Consider the following 21097-nt stretch of genomic DNA (forward strand, 5'->3'; position numbering starts at 1 on the left):
ACATGGAGGTTCAGAACACCTCAATAGAACTTTCCATGTTGAAAAAAACTATAATTCCCTGCTGAATTATGAAATTATTTAACAAAACAAGTTTTTTTTTCTCACTGGGCGTTTTTTTTATGTCAGATATTGTATGCTCACATACATGATGGTGACTTTACACTGCACCTGAAATAAAAGGGTAGGTTCCCCTTGAATCAAAAAAGGTATAACACTTGATACTGACACAAAGAATAAGCTCAGAATTGGCAAAACCTTTGCCTATGTAGGCTTAAAGTTTAGAGCAGGGGTTCTCAAACTTTTTCATACCGTGACCCCATTTTATTTAGGCATTTTTTTGGGGACCCCACATCGTGGAATTTCAACGTGGAATTAAGGAATATCAAAATAAAAGCACACGTTGTTGAACTTGATCGTGCATATTTATTAGAAATAAATTTATTTAGCCAGGATATGTTGCCAGAACATAACATTTTACTTGCCAATGCGCAACCCCACTGTCACCTACCCGCGACCCCAATTTGGGTCGCGACCCATAGTTTGAGAACCACTGGTTTAGAGGGTTAATAGTAATCATGTTAAATCTGTGTATGTAGTATGTACCTCGTCCTCCTCACTGGTTTTGGCAGCCAGGAAGAAGCAGGCGATGGCAATGCAGCGCAGGTACTTAGGACGCGCCTGAGGGGGGAGAAGAAATGAAGCATCAGTCAACAAGTCACTGTGGTCCAAGAGTCAAGAGTATTTCGTTGATTTGACAAATGACAACTATTACACCGCTAAAGCGGTCTGAAAACACCGCAGCGGCACCGGGACAGAATGAATCACGATCAACGTCATTGTGTTCACAACACGGGGCGTGCGCCATCTGCACACTGGAGAGAGGAATCCATGAGAACCAATTAAATTGGTTTATGTACTGCGACTATGAACCTCGTGAGACAATATAATATATTGCTTGTGATAGCAGCCCGACTCCCACGTAGCTGTTGCACACACACACACACACACACACACACACACACACACACACACACACACACACACACACACACACACACACACACACACACACACACACACACACACACACACACACACACACACACACACACACACACACACACACACACACACACACACACACACACACACACACACACACACACACACACACACACACACACACACACACACACACACACACCTTGATGGACTGTGGCAAGTTGGTTATCATGACATTTGTTCCAGATATTTAGCAGCTTTCCTCTACACAGGGTGAACACCAGGTCAGTTCCAGATCTTCTCTTATGTTACCAGTCATTTTAACCCTCCTTTTCTCCAGCTCAATATCTTAAAAGATATCGACGAGAACATTATGTAGCTTTTCAACAATAATGTGTGAAAGGGACATTTGTAGCGGGTGACATTTTGATGACGTGGCTGTCAGCTTGTAAGTAATATCATAACCACAACTATAACTAGTATAACATATTAAAGTGCCACTATGCCACTATCCCCGCGGGTTACTGCTTCGTTTAACCATCAGTTGTCGCATGAAAGGTCATTCAAGGGTACTACGACTATGCTTGCACCTCATGGTACCAAAGCACCACAAAGGCCCTTAAAACAAGGCTACAAACATCTCAAAACAAACTGGTCAGACTACTGCTTGGCCTTACTCACAAAACCCACCTCACCCCTGCCCATTTTGACAACCTAGGATGGCTTAGAGTAGACGACAGAGTACAGCAACTTGCAATGGGCCTGGTCTACAAGATACACTACACCACTAAGGTACCCATATACCTGTCAAAATACTTCCAAAAGGTCAGTGAATACCATGACCACAACACCAGAGGGAGTTCCACAAATCATGTTCAACCCAGATTCGGCTCAAACAAGCAATTATGCCACATCAATGTGGAACGCCCCTACACACACCCCCCCCCCCCTCCTAATGTACAGTTTCCTCCCCCTCGTATGTATATATTTTCTGTTAGGATCTCTGTATATTTGCATATCTTGTATGTCACAAATGTAACAGTACTGTATATCTGTATGTCATGTATGTCATAAATGTCATGATATATATCTGTCATAAATGAAAACAAGACGAAAGTCTTTCTCTGGTCTGCATCCCCTTAACAATTGTGTGTATTGAGCCGTACTGTATTGTACCCATTCTGCAATCTGTTAATAAAGTTTTCAATCAATCAATCAATGGTCAGGAACTGCACACGGAAGACGTGTTTCAAATGTGTGTGGACAGACGGGAAGTAAGCATTCAATTATGATTCAGATGACTAACTCACAAGTCAGTGTTTCCTCTCTTGCGTCAGCAAAATTGCATCAGTGAAAGGTGTGTATTGATGGTATTACCGTAGTTATGCAGCACAATTGTGTTTATGAAAAAGATAGTGTAGCGTAGGTTATGTCGCACATTAATGTCGCGCAGTGTCCTCCGTTCTCCAGATACACTAAGTGTGGGGGTCGTCCCTCTCATGGAGTTCTGGGAGGCTGAGCGCGGCCAAATTCAAGGGGCCCATGTGGATGTACTGTTGTGTTGTTGATGTCATTGTAGGTATTGTGTAAGTGTTGTTTGTCTATAAATGTTAATAAAAAATGTAAGTTTAAAAAAAAAAAAGTGTGGGGGTCAGGAGGACCCAGACATGGGTCTTGGGAAGAGCAAAATGGGTCCCCAGGTTATTCTTTAGGGGACATCATATGAAGCCAAAGCCATGCATAATACCATGATATAGAAGAATGGGAACGATATAGCAGTGGGTTTGTTTTGCAATGAAAACATGGCGGAACACAGACGACGCTCCAGAGATCTTTCAGCCTTAGGACTAGGTCTGAGGTGTGTTGGTCTTTATAAGAGCGCTGAGGAAATCGTATAAGTCATCTTCGTGGTGAACCCCACACCCACTACTTTATAGCGAATACAAGGTAATACAGTAACTAATGTTAACTCAATGCATGATGTGGGGACTTGCCAATAGCTCGTCAATAATAATGTTATCTGAAGCTTTCGGTGTCGTCTAACGTTACTCTGTATTCGCTCATTGCACCCGATAACACATTCTGTATATGTTGTTACCAGAATGTCCTTGAAAGGGCTGTGTGAGAGAGAGAGACTACTTCACTGCGTTTCCTCCCACGTACACCAGGCTTATCTGGAGTACATTCAGTACAGGGGCCCCTGTGGCCCTGAAGACAGTTTTACTCCCTCCATCAGTACGAGCTACACGGTGACCTGGGACACGTTATCACTGCCACAGGGTTCTCACACACAACACTGTTGTTTAACTTGAAGCTTCTGCATGCTCATTGCCAAATATAATAAAGTCTTTATTCGATATGGACTTACATGGACGTCAGGATCAACAACCCAACCCTGATGAAGCCGCTGGTCTGAATTAAGAGTTTATTTTCATAGAGGCTATGGGTGTGCATTGCAATTACTTTTGACAAGTTATAGGTTCAATTCTGCCCTAGCGGGCACCCGTCCGTTCCTGACGAGTCTCCGTCCATCCTCTCCGACAGCTCTGGGGAGCTTTTCAAAACAGGATTATCCAAATAACTCTGAAACACATCTCAATTATCTCTAGGGGTGTAACGATGCATCGATTAGTCGAAATGCATCGATTATAATGTGTTAGAATCGATGCATCGATTTGAATATGTTAGAATTGATTATAATCTAAATTAATCGGGGGGGGGGGGTGATTTAATGTTTTTTTTTTTGTGTATTGTTTTTATTTACCTATAGTCCATTCATGCCGAGTGAATCAGTTCCCCCAGCGACATTTGTGTATTCAAATTTTTTTTGGGGAATTAACTGATAGAAAATGTATAGAAAATTAATCAAATCGAATCGTGGTCAAATGAAGAGATTTCATGATGCATTGAATCGTTGCCTGAATAATCGTAATCAAATCAAAGTGGGGTTGAATCGTTACACCCCTACAATTATCTTAAATTTTTTTTACCTGTAAACCTAAACTTGGAATATTAGATTTAGGAATTTGATTAAAGTCATACATATTTCCTTATACTCATATTGTTCATTATGACCTAAATATCATAATTTTTTTATTTTTTTTTTTATATTATTATCTTTTTCCCCCTCCTTTTTCCGATTTTTCTCCCATCCCACTGTTAGTCGTTATGACAATTCCCAACCCCCTTCCTGGTTGTTGCGCACCCCCCCCTACTGTTGGTCCGGGAGGCCGGAGACTGTCACATGCTTTCCTCCGACGCATGTGCAGCCAGCCGGCAGCCAGCCTGGCCGCTCAGATTCTCACTGGGAGAGTGTAACGTGTGGAAGGTCGCACTACCTCTCTCCAGATCCTACCCTCGCTGAGCAGGCGCCCCGACCGAACTGTAGGGGTCGCTGTCCACAACACCCAGGACCCACCCGCCAGCTTTCCCCACCCCCTAATACTGCCAATTGTATTAGTGTGAACGGCCAGCCAAGCTGGTGACAACGCCGGGAGCTGGGCTCGAACCCAGCATCTCCGGCGTTGGTGACGAACGCAATCTCCGCTATGCCACCTGACCGCCCTTAAATATCATAAGTTAATCAATTCTATTTTTGGAAAGTAATTTGGCGAACTGTGCGATCCTGCTTGGTGAAATACCATCCCAGTCGTTTCAACGGGGAGAAACCATATGGGGGATCAGATCTTTTCTTTTACTCGTTTAGACGGGGATGAACAGATCAGGTTCTTGTGTAAATACAGCCTTTCAGGTCCATGATGATTGGCCTGAGAGTCCCATGATCATACAGCACTAGAACAGCCTATTCTCTTGTTAAGGCTGGAAAGCCTTTTTCTTTTTTAAACCAGGAAGACAAAGGTGCCAGGAAACTCTACTGATCCAACCACAATAGTTCAACGGCCCCCCTGTGAAGAAGGATCTAGCCCTAAGCCTTTTGTCCAGGAGAGAGCGGGTACGGTAATTGATTTTGTGTAAAAAAGTAATGTCCCCTTTATTGCTTTTCTGTCTTGGCATTAGAAGAGGATACCCCCGCCTCTCAGCTACCATAAAAGGCCAAACAACCACAGCGATCTATGCCTAAGCCTCTTGGAACTAGGCCGTTTTCCTATAGAAAAATAATGTTTTATTATAATCCTCCCCTTCTGTTTTTGTAGTAGAGTTAATAAACAAGTCGGAAACTGTGCAGAAACCGGGCGTTACGTGCGCCAAACAAAACGCCCTGCTGGAACGTCCGCGAGGGGTCACACTTTGCCATGCATAGCCCACAGCGGCAGTCCTGTAGGCCGCGGGGGAAATGTATATCGAGAATGGAATTAAACCAATTATCCAATTATCAAATCAAAGCATTGTGTTAATACTCAGTTCTTCTGTGAGCTTCACCTTTATGGATGCCAGAAAGCGGTCCAGGATGCTGATAGCCAGGACGAGGGTCTCTGGGTAGAGCTGCAGTCTGCGGTGGAGGCCGGTGAGCCAGCGCACTACTTCGTCCCGCTGGGCTGGGGCGATGTCTGTATCCTGAACAACACCAGAAAAACAAACCGCATTGTGAACGAGAGCGACAGAAAAGAAAACTTCAAAAAACAACAACAATAGCGAGCAATACTGCCTCATCTCATTGGGCTGTGGATATAACATGTCCATCTCCTGAACAATGCAAGAAAACAAACCAGGCTACGTTATAAACAAAAACAATGACAATATTAAAAAGGCGCTGTAAGTGGCAAATATCTCTACATTCTGACGGCCATCATTGATATAAAGTGTTTGGTCAGTAACATGGGTCTCTCAGTTCCTCCGCTCTGCAGTAAACACAACATTTCTTTTCCACTTTATACAATCAGGAGAGAACCCTAGATATTATTATTTAAAGAAATCTTGCCATGCCAAATTTGCTTAATGCACTCAGACTGGTAGTTTATTTGACTTGTTTCAAGGACACATTTGCTAAAGAAAACTAGCTTTTATTTCTTATATTTGTCAGACAATTCTTGCAGTGTGGAGTTCTCTCTCCTGATTGGATAAAGTGGGAACAAGAATAACAGTAAATGTATTTAGTGTTTACTGCAGAGCGGAAGGACTGGGAGACCCATGTTATGACAAGACACTCTATATCAGTGATGTAGCGGAATTTTTAACCCCTGAAAAGTCAAAATAAAGTATGATATATCTTAGTATTAACTGCTGCACATAAAGTGTTAAAATAGAAAAACTGGATCGTTAGAACACTGTTTGAAACTATAAATCAGATATGTTTGTCTGTGGTGCTCCTACCCTCCCACCACCTTGAGCAAACAAAGAAGCATCTTCTATTATCAAAATACTCGCATTTATATAGCGCTTTTACATTTTTATTTACCCATTCACTCACACACCGACGGCGGAGGCGACCATGCAAGGTGCCAACCTGCTCATCGGGAGCAATTAGGGGTTAAGTGTCTTGCACTTCGACATGCTGCCCGGGAACCTCCAGATTACCAGACGACTGCTCTACCTCCCGAACAACTGTCCCACCAGTCAGGATTTTTTTACTAAAAACACACCTTCAAACAATATCTAAAAAGAATTATTATAAAAAGAAACTAACCTTCTTACTACTATGTACCCTACTACTGTGCTACTATACTTATCATGCTAATATGTCTATACTACTATGCACTCTTGTGTAACACTCAGGCATAACAAAAAATATTGTTTGTTTCCTGTTGGTTGTCAGTTAAGGCCATGGGTAGGTAGGGAATTTATTTTATTTTATTTTTTTATTTTATTCTTTCCCACGGCGACTAAGGATAGGGAATTTCTTTATTTAATTAAAATGTTCACAACAACATGGATGCATGTACTCTGCCAGCATGTTTAATATCCATAATACTAAAGGTTTGACTAAGATTTCTATGAAACTTTATTCAAAAAAAAAATAATAATAAGGATTTTTTATTTTTTTTTGTATTTTTTTTTAAAAACTCATAAAATATATTGGGTCGCACCTAAATCGGCAGGGTCGGTCGGCAACCGGAAACAAACCATTATTTTTTTTAGGCCTCAAGCTCGATACTATTTGACCCAGAGAAGTACCTCTCTTGCTGACTTTCTTTTTGTAAGTTGCTTTGGATAAAAGCATCAGCTAAAATGACTAAATGTAAATGTCTGGGCAAAAGAATATATATCCAGTGATCAAAACAGTAGCAAACATAATAATAATAATAATAATAATAATAATAATAATAATAATAATAATAATAATAATAATAATAATAATAATAATAATAATAATAAAATAATAATAATAATAATAATAATAATAATAATAATAATAATAATAATAATAATAATAATAATAATAATAATAATAATAATAATAATAATAATAATAATAATAATAATAATAATAGATTCCATTTGTAATGCGCTTTACAGTTGCGGGGCAAATCTCAAAGCGCTACAGTTAAAAAAAACTTAAAAACTAGCGAGAATAAAGGAAAGAAAGAATATAAAAATAGGCAAAACTAAAACATAGAATAACATAGAGAAACATAGAATACATAAAACTGATAAAAGAGATTGGTAAAAGAACATAAAATGTGTGGAGCAAAAAATTTGATAAAAGGTCAACAGAAGGCTCTACTAAAAAGGTGGGTTTTGAGGCCTTTCTTAAAAGCATCCAGTCTGTGGTGCTCTCAGGTAGTCAGGGAGAGCATTCCACAGACTGGGAGCGGAAGAGCAAAAAGCCCGATCTCCCATAGTGCAGAGATTTGTCCTTGGGCGCTGGAGGAGGTTTGCTTGGCCAGAGGGGAGATGTCGAGAGGAGGAGTGAGGGGTGATGAGTTCTTTGAGGTATAGGGGGGCATTTCCGTAGAGGCATTTGTGGGTGAGCAGGGAGACTTTGAACTCAATCCTGAGTGAGGGAGCCAGTGAAGGGACTTGAGGATGAGAGTGATGTGGTGGTATTTCCGCACTCTCATCAGGATCCTAGCAGCGCTGTTTTGGATACATTGTAGCCTTTGGATGTTCATCAACATCACCATCACTGTCCACCACCACCACAGAGTTCTCCCCAAGCAACGCAACAGTAGAAGTCTCACATGGGACTGTGGGGACTGGCCTCAACATCAACAATGGAAGCAGTTAATCAAGCAGCAAGTTATTAACACGGCGGCTATAATGAGTTAATTAAGTCATCTGTGAGCCATTAGAAGCTCATAATAACATTCAGATTAGAAACGGCTCCATCGAGGCTCCAATGTAGTGTGCTTATTTAAATAGGGCATTATAACCACTATTTAGATGAGTAGCGATGAAAAAGACTCAAAAGTGGCATCACAACTCTTCTAACTAGGGAATAACCAAATCATTGTTTGCAGGGATCAAAGTCGACTTTTTAATGTGATTGGCAATTATTTTATATGCAGGTTATTGCATCCAATAACGACCTGAACCACGTCGACTGAAAAGCGATTTTCAATCACAGCCACTAGGAGGGAGTGTTGTGTCAAACGACGACCTCCACTTGATAGCTTGGAGCGTTGTTCCTGCCTGCCTGGCCTCTGGCCTGCATGCACTGTCGTTATTATTCTCCCATGGCTCAGTAGTTGGCTGTAATGTAGCGTTAGCCCTGTGGCAAACTTCAAGAAAATGTAATGAAACTCGTGTCTAGTGTGGGATATAAGGACCCGAGTTGTTCTACCATAGCACCACGTCCACAATGCTAACTCTGGGAAAACCAAAATAAATAAATACAGATTTTTTTTAAGATTCAAGTCAAGGTTTATTTATCACATACATACAGTGAAATGCGAGTGGCCATGCCCGCTTCGATTGTGCAAGAATACAATAGTAAATAAAATAAGTAGAAGATAATAAAAAGACATAAAATAGACATGACAAGAATAGACATGTTAAAAGTCCTGAGATAAATGCAATACAATGTTGAGCTATGAATTAAAGGCACTGGGTCCTATGTACACTACTATACAATATACAGTTTTACTCTATGTCCCTATGCTATACTTGCTATTACTAACTATACTATACCATTTAAGCATCCGTTTATGCAACAAGTGAGGACAACGTACCTAGCTAGCTAGTCAAATTAGCCTAGTGTGAGTGTAAGTTCCATGTAAGAGTGCCAGATTTATTTATTTTTACCCGTCATCTGTTCTAGCCTTTGTGAATGTGGGCACTAGGGCTGTCTTAAATACTTCGAAGCTTCGTTCGATGGGCATGGGCTTCGAATATAAAAATTTACAATATTTCATGAAAGCAAAGTGTTTCGTTTGTCTAAGATTTAAAAAGGTTTAAACTTTACAGCACTGACAAAGTTGAACAAAGTGCTGTACAAGCCCCACAACATAAAATATATATATATATATATATATATATATATATATATATAATAATTTCTTTTTTTTTTATCTCGAAGCTTCGAATTAAAATCGAATCTCGGCCCCGAAGCTTCGAATTAAAATCGAATCTCGGCCCGAAGCTTCGAATTCCAAAAAAGATTTGAAGGTCAGCCCTAGTGGGGCATGCACAGACTACCGGGTATCCGTTCAGACCGTCCACCAGACCAAGAAAAAGGTGAAGTTGTGCACCACCACAGAGTTCTCCCCAAGCAACGCAACAGTATAAGTCTCACAGGGTGGTGCTACACATTCACAAGGTAGAGCAGCACCATTCAGTCGCTCCACAGTTGACTACTTCAGTAAGAGGATGGTCATTTACGTTGCCAACACCACAACACAACCCCACTTCTCCCTTGGTGGCCACATATGTCCACATCCTGTCACATGACATCGTTTAGAGATTAATATTCTTCACACCGACATCACACAACATCCATAATATGCATCTGCTAGACACTTTTATCCTTACAGTACCAGATTCAGAGTTGTATTTGCCACATGAAAGCAATACAATCATAGTTTTCATACAAAATCATAAATACGGTTCTATCATGGGCAAAGGGAGCAGGAAGAAGAATAAATCTTATAGTTAGCTGCCCCCTATTCCTAAACTAAACAACCATGGGTGTGCATAAACAGAAATCTACATTTTAAGTAGGGGCTTGCAAAAAGATTAGGGATGTCCGATATTATCGGCCGACCGATATTATCGGCCGATATCGGCAGTAAAATGTGATATCGGAAAATATCGGTATCGGTTTAAAAACAAAAAGAAACAATAACAATATTTGTTATATATATATCCAGTGAAATTATTAGTTACCTGAAATTATTCCGTTTTTTGGACGGGGAAACCCTGCATATATCGGTATCGGAAATTAAGAGTTGGACAATATCGGAATATCGGTATCGGTAAAAAAGCCAATATCGAGCATCCCTAAAAAAGATCCATCCACAAGAATCGTGATTCCATCTCTACCGATTCACAAATTCCAAAGGTTGCCTGGTTTATCCATTAAACTACAACAAGTACCACAGGGGCATCTATTGTTCATACACTGGCTTCATGCTAAATGCCACTGGTCCTGACCTGCACACATGCTCTGTGTGCACAGACTAAGTGAACGGTAACTAATTCACAATCTTTCTCTGTGACCTAAAGATTCCTTTAGTTTACAGAGTCTAGTAGGTGTCAGTCAGAGTAGTTCAGTTTCCCCTACCATTCCCCTACCATTTTTTTTTTATTATTAAAGTTTGCTTTAATCACAGTAACGTTGGCGAGCTAGCTAAATTATACATGAATCGGTTTTCATATAAATCAATCAATTCACTAAAACGGTGGTGCGGCACGGGCTACGGAGACGCAGAAAAAACCTACCAAATCCATTCCGAGAAAATCCTGCGGGAAACACTGTCCCTGTATTGTAAATAGTTCATATGTGTGTTGTCACTACTGTATGCAAAATTGTAAATAAGTTAATTTATGTGTTAATATTTATTTACCTAATTTATGTGCAATCGTTTCATTTCAGCTCAGTGTAGATAAATACACAGATACTAACAACTGCCTTACTGCGCGCGTCTATGACGACACTGGCATGTATTCATTTCTATTCTCTTCCGACTCTGAATTAATTCTCTTGTGTCAGTATTGTAAACAACAAGAAACATTTGCAACATCAACATTTTCCAATATTGTTCAGGCCTATACTGTGGACTTAATGTGATCACGTCTCAGGATCACAGTCAAGTTTGGACAGGTAGGTACAAAACATTGTCTAGCCTAACAACCAACACACACACTTGCTGTAAACACAAGGGAGCTATTTTGGCCCCAGATGACAGGTGGCCCAACAAACGGATCTAGGTCTGGAAAAGCAGGCTTCCGCTACAAGGCCAAACAAGGCCGGCCAAGAGGACTCACTTATCTCACAATAACCAGAGTGGGGGTATTTCACAGAGCAGGATTGTGCAGTTGCCCACATAACTTTCCAAAAATATTAATTAATCTTTTTTTTATTGATCATTTACAATAATTAACTATTCTCAATATGCATCACATGCATAAACCTAATGTTCAAATTTAGTTTTACACATTCAAATACAAAACATCAACTTGTGGTTTTTCCAAAATGATCTGGATATTGATCCTGCTTTGTGCAGCAACACAAACCAGGGTCAAACCAGGCTAGTCACGGTTCAGCCAAACTCCTATCTCCTAACTCAACAGTGCTAATCAGCACTACTCACTTAAGTCTACTTATTCTCTATGCCATTGGCTTTAGATTTATGGGATCCCTCTTTGAATCGTATAACAAAATTAGATTGTTCTGTGAGCTGGGCTCCGTGTCTAACGGTGGCGGTGCATGACCGCTTGATCCCGTGTTATTAAGGTCAATGTCTTAAGTTGACACGGCCATAAAGAAGTGGCATGGGGGGGAATGAACTTAGGCCTGCTAGGTAGGGGTGAAGGACGCTCGCACGGCGCGGATGACCTCCTGAACCGCGTAACTCGTAACCGGACACCCGTCGAGCCATCCAGCATCTGCTCGTTACGCAAACCAAAGGAATATAAATGACCGGCTGACCCGAGTCACTGTGGGTTGGGCTAGGCATAAAAAAAAATATTGTTTGTTTCCTGTTGGTTGTCAGTTAAGGCCATGGGTAGGTAGGGAATTTATTTTATTTTATTTTATTCTTTCCCACGGCGACTATGGATAGGGAATTTCTTTATTTAATTAAAATGTTCACAACAACATGGATGCATGTACTCTGCCAGCATGTTTAATATCCATAATACTAAAGGTTTGACTAAGATTTTTATGAAACTTTATTGTTGATTTTCTTTTCTTTCATAAAATAAATTGGGTCGCACCTAAATCGGCAGGGTCGGTCGGCAACCGGAAACAAACCATTTTTTCTTTTAGGCCCTACCAAAGTCTGTATGTCTCTGGTGCCGTTGTGGACTGCAGCATATAGAGAGGAGACCCCTTGGCTGAAACAGAGACGCGAGCTACAGTGGAGTGCAGCCTTTTACACAAGAATCTCTGTAGGCCACAGTGGCAGCATATAATGTAGACCTATTAGTAGCTAGCTTCCGTGGTTAATACACCTTATACAGAAGACTATACTGGAGTGAGACACATACACAAATGCCACTTGGCTAAAAAGGGGGGGGGACATTAGAATTTCTATTGTATTTCTGCTTTATTCAACAGTATGGAAAATTAAGAGACCGGAGAGGGATGAGGAGAGGAGACAAAGGTCAGGGGCCCCGATTGTAACCCACAATGTTGTGAGAACATGATCCCACTAAGACCCAAGGACATGAACCTGGTTTTCAAGCCTGGTTCTCAGGCCGCCCTCAGAAAAATGTAAACTATGTGGTGTCATTTAAAAAAAAACGACAAGACTGACCGCTCCTTGCAGCAGTAACATTGTTGATGTTTGGGACAAAGGTGACTGATAAGCCTGGTAGACTAGACCTGCAGCAACAACTTCAGTTATGACCCTTTTCATGCCAAAGATTAACCTATAAAATGTAGTTAGCTAGTGCATGGCCACAAGCCAAGTTAAATGGGTTGATCTCAAATGTTTTTCTTAGCTAGCAACAGGCAATAGGAGATGCGAGAGAGAGAGAGGTGTTGACTGGAATTAGCACAGGGATCCCTGACCTTCTTTGGCAGGTGACCCCGGCCATATGATGTCACACAATTCCTTTGATCATTTAAAAACACAATTCCTTTGATCATTTAAAACACATGTACATTGTTCAGAAACAATCTTTCATTCCTAACGGGGGACACAGATGAGGCTGGTCTTTGAGTTGTATGGGGATTTAGGGACCGTGTGTGGCTGCATGGTTTCCCAGTCGTAGTAGTTAGTCGTTTTGAGCATAAAAGATTCCTTCAGTTTGATTAGGTCATTTTTCCTAAAGTTTTCCTGTTTTCTTATCACCGAACACCATATTTAATCCCGACCCCAAGATTTTTAAAACAAGTTTGTAATAGTGACAGGCCAACTTTGTGTAGCAACACGCGAGGATGGACTGTAGCGCCTTGAGCTTGGATGAAGGTTGACTGTAGTGCCTTGAGCTTGGATGAAGGTTGACTGTAGTGCCTTGAGCTTGGATGAAGGTTGACTGTAGTGTAGTGCCTTGAGCTTGGATGAAGGTTGACTGTAGTGTAGTGCCTTGAGCTTGGACGTTGATTGACAAATGGAGTCAAATCTATGTGGCTTTTAATTGCTCCGACTTGATTTCTATGTCTCTCATCTTTTCTCTCTTCTGTTACCCATACTGTACGACTCTGTATGCATAGCCATATGCCCTGTATGATAGCATGTACAACAGTGCTGTATATAGCGCATATATACACATTCTATAGTTACCGCATATATATACATATCCATATCCGTCTGAATATACCTGCATACAACCCATATAGCTCTGTATGATAGCATGTACAATAATACTGTATACCATATATATATATTTATCCACCTATCTGTCCATAGCTGCACATAATCCTTTTACATATATACATATATATAATGTACATATCCCTTACTAGTTACACTGCTGGCCAGTGTAACTACTATCATGTCTTTATACCTGTATCACTGTACATATTGGTATTACAACTCTGTAGTACTAATTCATATATTTTATACCCAGTTTAAATCACCTGTACATTGTACATTACTATTGCACTTTACCGTTACATTTGCACTCTGATTCGATGCCAAACTTATTTTCATTGTACTCTATGTAAATAAAGGACAGTGTAAAATCAAATAAGGAATGAAGAAAACACTACAGGCATCTTGGCACTATGCCCATCTTAGGGTGCATTGCCTAAAAATGATGCCTCTACTTCATGGCCTTTTGACCCCAGAGCTGTGTCTCCTCACTACTGATAAGGTTCGGTTGTAGTTGTAGTCTGTTAACTATTAGCTGTGGTTAGGCCTAACTGACTCTTTACATAATCATCAACAACATGACCAGACATTGAACTGCCCAGATCCTGGTTTCGTACAACTTACAGCCTAATTAAACAAATAAGATCTTAGCAGTAAGATACTTTCACAAAACTGAGCAGTGTCTAGATAGGCAGAACGTTAGATGCGATAACTGGGCTAGTTTGTTGTCAAAGAAGAGTCTAAGCACACACACACACACAATACCACTGGGTGAACACATTATATAAATGTATCATCTCCACTGATATATAGAACTGTGTCGAGATAACCTAGCTACTAGCTAGTACACCGTGTTAGCAGGGCATGAACATTCTGTAAGGCCATAAAACAAGGCCAACAATTGAACAATTGATTGATTAGTTAGACTAGCAGAGATAGAACTTGTGGGCTGTAATGGGAGTTGTGGGGTGTAAAAGGTAACAGAACTTGACGCCAACAAGGCGGCTATTCATTCGACTGACCCAGATAAGGTTAATGCAAAACTGTGGCTTCTGTGACGTGATCATTTAGAAAGTTTGTTGTGCTAGCACGGACTGTCGGCCTAGTGCCAGGAACATGATCGACAAGTAGGAGTGGGCATGTTTATCTACAAACGCATAATAATATTAAAAACACATAACAAAAACAACAACATTTATATAGTGCTGTTCTAGAACTCAAAGTAACATGTAGGACATAGCTAGACGACCAAAACACAACCTTCCGTTGAACTGTCCAGATTGGATTAGCAGAGATAAACGTGCGGCAGTGAGTCAGCAACAGCCACAGATTAACAGTAAGGGATCCCCCCCCCCGTTAATCCTATTGGTTTGATTAGCTACACCTGCGATCAGTGCTGGACAGAACAACTGTGTTGGGGGGGGGGGGGGGGGGGGGGAGAGACAAGCCACAGATAGCAGAACAGAGAGGGCTCTCTCCTACTCCAAAGGGGGGGGGGGGGGGGGGAACACGCACACACACACACTAAAGATGGCCGTTTCCTCAAAATAAATAAGTTGATTGATTGAACATTTTATTAACAGATTGCAGAATGGGTACAATACAGTACGGCTCAATACACACAGCAGTAATATGTGTGTATATTAATATATAATTAAATATGTGTGTATATTACAGTAAGTAATTTTTGTGTCAATGTCAGTTGTTGATGCGTCTCTGCATCAATTATATGAGACCCTATAGATTTATTGTATTTGGTCAATAAAAATCATCAATTCTGATGTGGCTGTGTTGGTTCTTCTCCAGCTATGTCAGTGGTGGTAGCTATTAGCCATCATGAACTCTCATCGCGTTTTAATTATTTCCCTTACCTCTGTGAGATGTACTGTATATGTCATCTGTCTCTTTTCTATTTCATTAATATTGTTTGTTTGTACCCTTCGAGGGGATCTTTTGTCCTCTCACCAGGCCGTCATTGTAAATACAAATTTGTTCTTAATTGACCTGCCTGGTTAACACTTTGACTGCCGGAAAACGCTTAAAAGCGTCATTCCCGGCCATGCTCAAGTTGCCGGAGGACGCTTTACAGCGTCCTTATATCAATATTTCAAAAATCTGCGATCGGATTCATATTTCCCCTCCGCTGGCCTGAGATCCACCAGGAGGACCCACTGAGCTCTCTGGCGGTTCAGGAGCGCCATCTGGTGGCCGATCGGCGCAATCGCCAAACAGGAAGTGCTATGGAGGTTGTGCTGGCCGGCCGTATTACTTCCGGGCACTCTGTTTGGCTACCGGGACTCGATCTCGACACAATACATAGCGATCGATTGCCAATAACTCGATAAACAACATGATTTGGACATATATACTATTATACAAGCTGGAAATGGACCCGATATTTCTACATACCATAATAGGTAAATGACTGTTCCACGCTCATCGCCCAACGGCGCGAGGAGGATACGGTAAGATTCAGCGTTATTTTTGATCGTATTCCATATAAACTGTTATGATGAACATATCACCCACACTAGATGAATGATATAACGCTGCCCACGGAATTATAAACGATCCCCCGCCCATCCGGTCATCATCAGATCATACGTAGATCATTCTAGAAGTACGTCCAATTGAAATTTTTTATATCGCCCCGATTGCCATCAAACTGTATTTCATCATCAATATAATGCATTTGGGGCTATATATCACGTTCTGGAGAAAGCTGCAGAAAGAGATGAAAACATACTTATACATTAGACCATACTTTACTATGAATATGTGAATGAAAAAGTTTAACGTTGCTACACAATGAACAATACATATAGGACTTTGAATGGGCCCTAATAATGGCAATGTAGCAATAGAATTTAAAAAGTTATAGCCCTGCAAAGAAGGGGAATTTCTCCATAGACAAATAGCGCTGGCAATCCACAGTCATTTTCCGGATTTCTGGCCGGCACCCATAGTGTTAAATAAAGGTTAAATAAAATAAAATGAAAAAAATCTGTATTTGCTATATAATTTCTTTAATGTTACCTGCTCTTCTGATTAGATTAGATCTGGGCCAATATTCATAAAGTATCTTAGAACAGGAGTGCCTGTTCAGCGTGATATCCATCTAGTCAAAATATTGTTTTGACATAAGTTATAATTACCTATTTTATTGATATGTGATTTATAGCATTTTTAAACCAGTTTTCCCGAGGCGTCTAATGTCACTCAGAGGAGCCTTCCTTCCTTCCTTCCTTCCTTCCTTCCTTCCTTCCTTCCTTCCTTCCTTCCTTCCTTCCTTCCTTCCTTCCTTCCTTCCTTCCTTCCTTCCTTCCTGGCGCTTCTGGTTGAACAGGAGGCCTTTATAGTCTCATTTAACCCAGAGGCCTCAATCCTACATTTCCTGCTTCCTTTATCAATACAGATCGAGGTCATGTTGACAGCAACACATAGCGTGTACATTAAGTCATTCGATACTGTGACGATGTGACATGTTTGAATGCAGTGTCAGAAGTGATGGTAGTTCAGATGGCACGCCAAAAGTCAACTAAGAAAAGGCGCTGATGTTTTTGATTTTGAAAATGAAGTTTTCATGAATCACAAACATAACGTAATGTTTCTTCATCGTTGTACAAAAGTATAGGTGTTAGGCTAAAAAAAAAAAAAAAAAACGTCATGTAATTTCATCAGTCACATTATCTCGAAATGCATCTTGAGACACGTATGCAAGACAGAGGCAACAGTAACAGACAATGATGAGTACTAGGATGTGATGATGGGTGTGACTGACGTAATGTCAACCTTGTGCTTGTTCCGTGACTCACACTGCTAGCTCTCTCGCAACGCTAGAAAATAGTGTCATCATGAGAACATGTAATCAGCTGCAATGTTTTGTTGTGTACTTTTTATTATCTCCACCAAGGTGGGCACTGGGGGTTATGCATTTTGGTTGCCGTGATGAATCCTGGAATGTTTTTCACATCGGTCAACAACAAGTATTTTATTTAAAATAATTTCCATCATTGTCCATTGAAATAGATATTCAGTATGAAGTTACACTTTTGCATGACAACATTTATGTCCGATTATCACATGTCATATCATATGATTAGGTAAACAATTGTCAATATGCCCCTGGTTTAGGGCTGGGAGATATACTGAATATGAAGGTATACCGTCGTGGATCCATGCAAAGGTATTGATTTGTACTATACTGTCGTCCACGATATATATACATATTGTACTATATATATATATATATATATATATATATATATATATATATATATATATATATATATATATATATATATATGTATTACACACACACACACACACACACAAACTGTATATTTTTAAGTTAATCAAAAAAAGATTCCTTGCAGCAGTATTTCAAAAGACATCAAAGTAAACACCAAGGCAGAGACTGACCAGTGAAGAGGGCTTTGGCACGTAGACCTTCCACATCTTAGCTTCTCTAGAGGCTGCCTTTTCCAAAAGAAAAGACAACCTCTGGCTTGCCAAGGGTTCCGCAAACTTCATCTCTGCGACCCTCGGGTGTGCCTACCTCCCCACTGGATACAGCTACCTGTAGGAGGAAGAGGGCAAGAGTTTCATCAGTTGCCGCCCTATTTTTTCCATTCTTTATAAGTGACTTTACTTTATAAGTGAGTTATTCCCTGGTGAGGCCACATTAAAAAGGATGAAATCCTAACTGCATGCTTTTAAGAATAGTCTGTCAGTAATGGAACATGTAACAATGTACAATAAATGTCCTATTAAACCCAATAATACACAAGACAAGACCCTCTTCTTGGAACCAAGTAAGGTTTAGTCGATAATCCAATGTACAGTTACCCCCCCACCCCGCTCTTGTAGACTCTTCTTGTATCAAAAACAGTACTGTATTTGTAAATCTGGTATGTCATAAATGTATAGATGTAGCAGTACTGTCTATCTGTATGTCTGTCATATATGTTATGATGAATTGAAATGGGGGGACCCTGATGTAAACAAGACGAAAGTCTTTCTCTGGTCTGCAACCCCTTAACAATTGTGTGTATTGAGCTGTACTGTATTGTACCCATTCTGCAATCTGTTAATAAAACGTTCAATCAATCAATCAATCAGGATACAACCAAAGCTCTGGTATAAGTACATGTTTACACTACTTGTAAAAAGCAACAAACTTACTTAAGGCAGATTTGGGGTAAATCATGGTTCCTTCTGCTTGAATGGGTATTATTGACAAAGGGAGCTCAAATAATGTGGAGGCACACAATTATAAATAAACAAGACCTTTTTGCGATAGGCAACTCCCATTGCCACGCCTCCTTTTTGCAAATGGCCATGAACACACACTTGACCTCAATGCCCAAACCCTGTGTGAGAGGGTGGGAACATTTCTGTGGGGACCAACCAACCAACCGAACGACCGACAGTGACCTATAGAGCTGCTAGTCGCAGCTAATAAAAAGTATTTATTATTCACTTGTATACAGTGGATTGGTGCACAGCTGCACACAAGACAAGTCAGCTGTGTGTATACAAATAAACTAAGCACAAGTACAACAACAAATAAATGTGAGAACACGTTTATCAGGCTGGCTGCTACTGGTCGACTAATCAGAAGTCAATGTTTTAAAAGGTGTACATTATTTGGGTATTTTGTCTCGCTTAGTATGGCAGCAGGTGCATTTGTGTAAATAAGCGGCGCAACTTGTTTCCAAAAAAACGAACCAGTCTATCACCTGGAAAGGAACTAGTAATCTGTTACGTTACTAGGTAACGTTACCTAGCATCGTATGGTAGCTAACGTTATTAGCCACCGTCGAAATGAGGATCGTATGCAATGCAACGCGTAGACATAGTTATTAATATACCATACATCACACAGACACATACTGCGATCGAACCGTACCACAAAACATCATCGATCAAATATTTATTTGGTATACTATATTCTGTAGCCACTGTTAGCTCTCTGGCTAACTAACGTTAGCTATAGGTTTAAAGGGCCGAGTGCTCCAGCACGTACACCCAGCCCAGTGAGTCTCACCTCCCCTGCAAAGCGGTGGACACCACAGTAGGATTTCATCCGGTCCATTAAATTCAAGAAAAACAAATAGGGGTAAATCGGGGTCCCGTTCGTTACTTTAGTCGTCCATCTTGGCTTCCATGTTACTATTTGTGGGGGGAAAAGGGGGTATTTTCAAATTTATATAAAAATAAAACAACGGAATCTAGACAGACGCGTCTACTTCCGAGGAGGGGACTGGAGGGGGGAGAGCCGAGGAGCGCAGGCTCCGCCCGCAGGTTTCAGTGCTGGAGCACCACAGTGAGAGGCTCTCCAGTGATTATTACAATGTTGTTCTTCTCCCATATTCTCAGCCAGAAGCACAGCTGAATAGTGTTTTTAGATTCTTAGATTATCATTGTATCAATTCAGATGTTCACTGAAATGATAATCTATTATCAAAACCTTATCTTCTATCCTCAGGCCATCAGAATGCTAAATGACAATAACACTGTAACAACCATTGTATGCACTCACAGCACACGCATCCACACGCACACACTCACTTTAAACAAACACCTAAACACACTTTATATTTATTGGTAAAGAATTTGCACTACAACCCATACCTCATTACACCTTAGTGTAAATTGTACCTCATCCCATTTCTGCATTGTACTGTATAGTATATAGTATTATTGTATTGTAACTCAGTTACTTTTCTACTCTGCATTGTACATTGTATATATGTATATATTGAACACTTTTGTCTACGTACTTGACTTCTATTTTATACTTACTATACTTATTTTATACTTATCTATTTTTATCTAGCACAATATTAACTTGTTTATAATATAGATTGGTGTTAGATATATCTATATATATGTATAATTTATGGATTTATGATTGGACTCTACTTTGATAGGTCATTCCTTTGGTCACATTGCACCGGCACACCTGCGTTGTGATGTCATTTCCTGCTGTGTCATGTCATGTAATTACCTGCCAGGTGTATTTAACTACCATCTTGAATGTATTTCCATTGCTAGCCATATCACTGAAGAAGGACATTGTCCGAAACATGTCTGCTATCTATTCAGGCTGCCATTAAAAACATTTAACCTGAGAGTGCTGGTCCAGCTACCCTGCTTTTTGATATACTGTACTTCTGTATGACAACTAATAAAGAAACCTGAACTTGAAACTTATAAGATAATGAAATGTGATGTATTAGGATGGTATAAATTCGGCGACAAAGAGGTTTTAT

The 21097-nt window shown here is 40.3% G+C and overlaps 1 protein-coding gene across 1 annotated transcript in view; it reads right to left on the minus strand.

Annotated features, from left to right (window-relative positions):
- ccni (cyclin I) overlaps positions 1-20080 on the minus strand; it is a 36467-nt gene extending 16387 nt beyond the window's left edge. Inside the window, exons 1-4 of the mRNA XM_084324548.1 lie at positions 19870-20080; positions 18243-18399; positions 5383-5517; positions 604-678 (exon numbers count right to left, since the gene is read on the minus strand). Of these exons, the coding sequence (XP_084180674.1) occupies positions 604-678; positions 5383-5517; positions 18243-18353 (321 nt within the window). The 5' untranslated portion in view covers positions 18354-18399; positions 19870-20080. The remainder of the gene's footprint in view (positions 1-603; positions 679-5382; positions 5518-18242; positions 18400-19869) is intronic.
- Positions 20081-21097: the final 1017 nt, after the last annotated feature.

Source organism: Notolepis coatsorum (assembly GCF_963971535.1).
Source record: "Notolepis coatsorum genome assembly, chromosome: 11".
In the NCBI taxonomy this organism is placed as follows: Eukaryota; Metazoa; Chordata; class Actinopteri; order Aulopiformes; family Paralepididae; genus Notolepis; species Notolepis coatsorum.